The following is a 6,978-nucleotide window of genomic DNA, read 5'->3' on the forward strand; positions in this document are numbered from 1 at the left end:
TCGTCCAAATCCGACGTTTACGGCTATATCTAGTTGCAAAAAGTGTCGAATCTAGCGCTATCCAACCAAATGTCTATGGTTGGATCTAGCTGTGGAGTGCCAGATCCGATCATAGGGAGAGTCGATCTAGTGTCCTAATGGCTAACTCTGGTCAGAAGGAGTACCAGATCGAAGCACCGTATTGCTAGCCACATTTCAAGTAGCTGACATAAAGAGAAGAAAGAAAAACGAAAAGAAAAAGAAAAAAAAGAATTTAAAATAAAAATTATTAATTATCAATTATTATTATAAAAATAATATTTTAAATTTAAAAATTACTAACAAAATCAATCCTTAGAATTTAAGGTATGCAAAATAAAAAAGGGGTAATTAAGTGTTATAAATTTATAATGTTTGTATATTTTATAATTTGTCTTTTAATTCTCACTTTAAAAATTATATAATAGCTTGATTTTCATTTTCTTTCCACATAATATTCATATGTTGACTCCATTGACGACAATTTCTGATTTGCGCACCAGTCATGACAATCAACATTTACCCCTCTGATTTTTTTTTGTGAGTTGCTTAAAAGAGAGTAAAGGTTCATTCATTCTTTTATTTAAAACAAAAATAAAAAACCAAAAATACCTGAAGAATCAGATTGCAATCCAGCTGCAGATAATAGACAATGCGGAAAAAATGGGAGGGAAGATGCCATCTTCCCTCTTTGGAAATCCAAAAAGCAAAGATGATTTGGGTCAAAGTTCAGAATGGCATGTTTTCTTTTCTTGGAAAGCTAAGGCTGTCACAACCATGAGCTCACCAATTCCAATCCGTCAGAGAAACTTCCAGAAAAACTGGAAAGACTTATCTTTTAAGACACCCCATGTGTTGCTCTAAGTTTTTGAGCTCAGAATCTCCATAATATTCTGCTTCTACTAATATTATAAAAGAAAAAAAACAACACTTAAACAATACTCAATCAAGTTCATTTGAGAACAGCCAATAATAGTAGAGAAATAGATCCATGACCCTGATTGATCCTGAATAATAGAGGAAGAAACTGGAAAGGAGAAAAAGCCAAGTAAAACTTTACTAGCAGAAAACAGAGTCACAGAAGAAGCCCTTTGAAGGAAAAAGTGAGTGGGCTTTGCTTTTTTAGAGTAGCAAGGAAATCTTTCATCTCAGCTTCAGCTTATCATCCCTGACTCCTGCAAATTAACGGCCAACAAAAACTCCACCGATACACTATTTTTACATCAATAACCATAATTAAAAACTAAACATTTGTTTTCCTTAATATCAACAGTCGTCGGGTTATTCTACTTGCTGGATAGAAATCACAGTTGAAAATTACAGGATCATAGCTAAATAAAGAGCCCCTTTTTCTTTTTCTTCTTTTCCATTTTTACCAGATTCATGAACCTTCAAAAGGAAGGGACGACACTGTACTGGGCGTCGGACATGAAAGCTGCTGCAGCAGAAGGCGAGTTATACATGTGGTCAACTTCGTTGTCGATTTCGGCTCTTTTGGCGAAACGGCCTTTGATTCTTGGCCTTGACTCAGCGTAGGCCTTTCGGGAAGCGTAGCGGATTGTTTTCTCGAATTTTCTGTTCTTTCTCTTCTCTCTGTACCTTAAAACTCTAGCCTCTCGATCGATTCCACAGGCTTGGGGTGCTTGGTTATTGGTCGTAGTTGCCGAGATGGGTACGCTCGGATCAGTCATGGTTCGTCCGAAAGGATACGAGATTTCGGACAGGGTATTCCCATCTGGAACTACTCCTACCTCAAGCGACGATGATGAAACCTGAAAGTTTTGTTTAGTTTGTATCAAGAATCAGTTTACAGAAGTTTATTTTTCAAACCAGAAAAGTTTATTTTTTCTTCTTTGAAAGTTGCTAAGAGAAGATTGAATTGTGAAGGGGAGGAAATTTCCTTTTATGAGAAGTAAGAAGAGATCAAAAGAGACATACCCAAATCGTTATTATTATTCATTTTTTCTTTTTGGCTTTTTTTGAGAAAATTGAGTAGATTATGTAATTGAAGAAAGTGGATTGAAGTATTTACACTTTGGCTGAGAGACGGAGTTTGGTAGCTGAAAGCTGTGAGCTTGGATCGACAGAAGTCAATATCGAAACAATTTTCATTGTTGATCACTGGAATTGTTGCTGGTTTGGCCTGAACTGGAACTACGCTATCCATAGCTGCGTTATTATGAGGTTGAAACGAATTCTGGTACTCGAAATCAATAAACGGATCTATTTCAGAGAAGAACAAATCCCCTGTTTTGACTTGATTAGTTTCCCCGGTGAGTTTGGAAATGAGGTTAGGATTGGGCAACAACCAAGAACCAGGTTCTACATCTTCTTGTTGACAAGCACCACTATGATCCATCGGCACAAGAAAGCTGAAAGGGGAAGATTTGACAACGGTATCAGCAGAGTCAAAGAAAGGCTCGACAGGGACACGCTCGTGGCGACGAGCCAGAGGATTAGCAGAGTGGATGTCGGCATCACAGGTAACGCAAAGGGCAGCAGCGTCGGCCTTGCAAGTGACCGCAGCTGGGGCCTGCTCGCACACCTCGCACATCCACACCCTCTCATGACGAGAAGAGACGAGTTTGTTATTACCAGAGTGGATCCTGGAATCACAATTCAGGCACATAAAAGCCGAATCAGCACGACAAAAAATAGCCGCAGCAGCTGATTTACAAGTGTCGCATGTCTTAGCAGCCATGCCCCAGCCTCCCGGAATCCCCTTGACGCTCGCTATCTCCATTCCCATCCTCATAAATCAAAGCAATTGATGTATATATTTGTTTTTTGCTCCCAGTTTCCCTCTGAAAGGGCTAGTGCTTTTTCTGTTTTATGGTTTTGGGGATCTTTGGACTAAACGTGGAGTGTTGCAACAGTTGGTTCTTGATTTGGTTTTTAGGGATGTGTTTGGCTATCTATCTAGTGACCAGTGAAGGGTGGAAATCTAGGTGCTGACGAGTGAGAGAGGGACACGTGGAGCGATATACACCATGAAAAAGTAGCTGTTTTAGGACAAAATATTTTTTGGGATTTTAATAATGTTTGGGGGAAGTTGTTGTCATGTGTCTGTGCCGACGTAGGGCCCCATTGGGAGGAGGTCGAGGGCAAGGTGAAGTGACAGCAAGTTTGATCAAACTTTTCATGAGACGTCTAGGAACCCGGAACGGGCGTAGCGATCACTTCAGATTTGGCAGCGGATTATCCAAACGGGTCGGGCATGCTCCAAATCTTGTATTATAAATCTCATACACGTTACAAGTGAGTGTAATTGTTTTATAAAGGTAATTGATAAAAAAAAAAAGAAAGAAAAGAATTGAACCCAATAACGATAATGAAATTATCGACCATCACAAAACTTCTATTTATTTCATTTTTTATTTTCCTTCTTCCCTAATTTTTATGTTGCCCTTGAATTTAAAACTTTTCTTTCTTTCTCGTTTTAGTTTGCGATATATTTTAAGGTTTTTTCCCAAACAAGATTATACTAATTATGATAAAAATTACTCCTTCTACTATGGGTTTTTTTTCCCGAACAAGATTATACTAATTATGATAAAAATTACTTCTTCTATTATGGGTTTTTTTCCCTTTAACTGTTATCAAATAGAAGCTCTTATATATTCCCTTACCAATAGGTCAGAAATATGATTTAAAATGGAACTTTCTAATGAATGCTTAAGGCTTTGGTTGATCGTATACAATTAATTGATCATTGATTATTGCAATTTAGATATCTCCATAAGCCTTTTGCATCAGTGTTGTAGGTCACTATTAATGTTAAGCATTTAGTTTTTGTAATACAGGGACGTACTCTTTGATAAATTCGAACTCTCTTGTTTATATATATAAATTATAAGAATAATTATTGTATTAAATAGTAATTTTTTAAAAAGGTATTTGAAGTTTCATTAATCGAAAATTAGTACATTCTTTATCAAATTATAATTCAATATAGCATACGAATATTTGACTCATTACTTGGTGTATGATTTTCTATCTAAAGAATAGAATTCATATCTCCCTTTCCTCAATTAAAAAATAATAATAACTCAATATAAACTTAAAAGAATGTTAGAGCTTACAATTCAATCCTATCAAATTATGTACCATAATTCCTCAAATGCATTGAAAAGAACATAAGAACATTGGGCTTCAGCAAAGGCACGCTCAAATTGCATGTAACAGAGCCAAGAACCTAAAGAGAAATTCCATCAAGCAGCTTTAAAGCAGGAAACAAAGGGATAACCAAGAAGAATTAAAGTAGTAATATCAAAAGAATTGAATTTAACCGCTTTATTACCTTGACTCTTATGCATGCATGCATACATAAAAAAATAAAAATAAAAAATAAAAATATATATATATATATAAAGAGATATAAATTAAATATTATATATCTTGATTTAACGAGTACAAAAATAATGTGATAAAAAAACTAATGTAATAATTTTTCGAGTATAAAAGTGACGTATTCAAATAATAAAAACTTTTAAAACAACTAACTAATGCATATAGTTGGTTTTAACTATCTCACATTTTCAACATATTTTAAATATTCAATATATAATAAAAATAATAATAAATCAAATTTATTAAAAAATTAAATTACAGAAAACTTACTCAATTTTTAAAAATATCTCGTCAAACAACGATCAAGCACAAGTGCTTGGATAGTTACATGGACTCTTTTAGTTTCGTGAGAGTGGCTTTGGTGTTTTTTATTTTATTGAAGAAAATGAGTTAATTTAGATGGAATTTGATTCACAATATTACAAGAGATGTAATTTTCGGAAGCCTCGCTATTATTTGTATTTAGTGGAACACATTGTTTTGGAATAGACCAAAAATTGGGCATCTCAACCGAATTTCGAATGGTAACCTCAAAATTTCCGATATTGACTATTGTAATTGGAAAAAAAAAATCATATAATGGAATTGTGGGAATGGGAGTAGACTTTTTAGATTCAGGCGACCCCACCTTATAGTAAGCTTGCCCTACTTATTGTGAGTAATCCAATGTGTAATATATTACATGTTTTGTTATATAAAAAGGAGATAAACATGTTCTAAATATGTTTTTAGGTACAGCTGCTCAGTTTAAAGGACACTTTTTGATGTGCTCTACGTCAAAAATAATTTCCTAACAACTCTAGCTAAGCCAAATAGGCTCTAGGACTAGGTTTAAAACTAGCAATTAATTTAATCTAATTGAGAATATAATAGTAATGAGTTTTCAAGCATTGCGAAGGTTGAGCTTTTGACGTGAAGGTCCAATTAGTGATCGCTTGGATGGATGACGTGGGAACCAGATGAAGCAAAAATGATATGGAAATGATATTGGAGATCGAAAATAAGGAAAAGCAGTAGCATTCCCATACTAGACTGTCGCCTATAGTATACAAAGACCTTTCAAAAATAAATGCTTTGTTAAAATTGCGGAAAATGACAACGTCTCTTATGGGACCATCTTTTAGTCTGTTGGCTCTTCAGTTCAGGAAAAGCTTCCAATTGTTTTTTTTTTATTATTATTATTATTAAAGAAAAAGAACGGTAAAGACTTCATTTCGCATTTAATAATTGCATAACTACCTCACACCATTATAATTCTTTTTTTATTTAATACTGATAAAGCTCCCTTCTAAGAATATGTGACAATGCAATGCAATACTTGAAATTCGAAATTGAAACAATTTTGAGTTGGTGGCGTATTTTTTGGTTTTTCCTAATCCCAAATGCTAATAGTTTATAAAGTGTAGTGGAAAATTGTTATCTTTATTCTTTTTTTCACTGTTGGTCTTATGCCACGAATAATAGTGTGTCTTTGTGTGTGTGTGTGTGTGTTTTTTTTTTTTTGTTGCACTTTATTGAGTAGTAGGAATCACTGAGTCAACCTTTCTCTCGCACTATATTAGAAAGGCAGAGAGGCACCTCTCCGGCTCTCCCCTTGTTTTGGATTAGATAGCTCATCAGTTTGAATTGAGGAAAAAGAGGGAAGGAAGGAATCCTTCTTTTGTTTGCATTGCTCATTGAAGGTGGGGAAATTAAAGGGAAGGGAACACACTATCCTCCCCTTTCTTTTTCTATTTTCTTTTATTTACTTATTTATTTTTTGGGTACAATCCGTTCCCTTTTAAAGCTTCTCTCCCCATTTAGGAGCTATGAAGCTATGGGGGAGAGGAAAGTATTTCAATGAATTATTACCATGGTACTAAGTCTCTCTCCCACTCTCTCATAATTCCTTTCTATACTTTTTATTTATAGTGACTTGAAATTGTTATTGCAAGGAATGTAATCAAACTTTTGTGTTTTATTGCATTCTAAAAGGTTACTTGATATATCTCATGCACACTATAATTACATTTATTTTTCTAAGAAAAAGTTACAAGTATAAGCAAAACATAGTCACAATCAAATAATTCTACCCACAGAGGCGGAGGGGAGGGGCCTAGTGGAGCCCCTACCCCCCAAAAATTTCAAAATTTTTATAATTTATTTTTATTTTTTAAAAAATTTAATAATTTCATCTTTATAAAAATTTTAATTTTTTTAACATTTTTTAATTTTTTAGAATTTTTAATTTGTCCCTACAATATTTTTCTATTTGGTGAGATGTCTCACAATAATTAGTTAATAACTAATTTTAATAGGATTAAAATAAAACCTATTACAATAGAATTATTTTCAAACTCTACTTTTTCAAAACTTCACAACCATCCCGTCTTGTAATTTTTTCTTTTTACCAAATACTATAGAAACAAAAAAAAAAAATAGTCCTTTTTGTTTGCCAGCATTTTCTGTGTAGAAAACCTCTAATCGATAACTCAATTTTTATGTCATGATAATTAGTAAGTTTGGTTAATTTACTTATTTTATTTTTAATATTTTCAACTTTAAATTTTTTTTCTTTATTTAATATTTTCTAGTTAGTGATTTTAATTTAGGATTTACCGTTTTAGTTAT

The 6,978-nt window shown here is 33.6% G+C and overlaps 1 protein-coding gene across 1 annotated transcript; it reads right to left on the reverse strand.

Moving 5' to 3' along the window:
• On the reverse strand, window positions 950–2,919 carry LOC18589182 (zinc finger protein CONSTANS-LIKE 5). Its single transcript, XM_007014043.2, has 2 exons — window positions 2,051–2,919; window positions 950–1,790 (listed from the first exon to the last, which is right to left on the reverse strand). The coding sequence occupies exons 1-2, from the start codon at window positions 2,771–2,773 to the stop codon at window positions 1,410–1,412; spliced, it is 1,104 nt and encodes a 367-aa protein (XP_007014105.2). The 5' UTR covers window positions 2,774–2,919; the 3' UTR covers window positions 950–1,409.

Source organism: Theobroma cacao, chromosome 9 (assembly GCF_000208745.1).
Source record: "Theobroma cacao cultivar B97-61/B2 chromosome 9, Criollo_cocoa_genome_V2, whole genome shotgun sequence".
NCBI classification, from domain to species: domain Eukaryota; kingdom Viridiplantae; phylum Streptophyta; class Magnoliopsida; order Malvales; family Malvaceae; genus Theobroma; species Theobroma cacao.

Coding starts and splice junctions, on each gene's coding strand:
- LOC18589182 (XM_007014043.2), bottom strand. CDS start 2,773: ATGAGGATGGGAATGGAGATAGCGAGCGTCAAGGGGATTCCGGGAGGC. Junction 1,791..2,050: donor CTCCGTCTCTCAGCCAAAGT/GTAAATACTTCA, acceptor CAAAACTTTCAG/GTTTCATCATCGTCGCTTGA.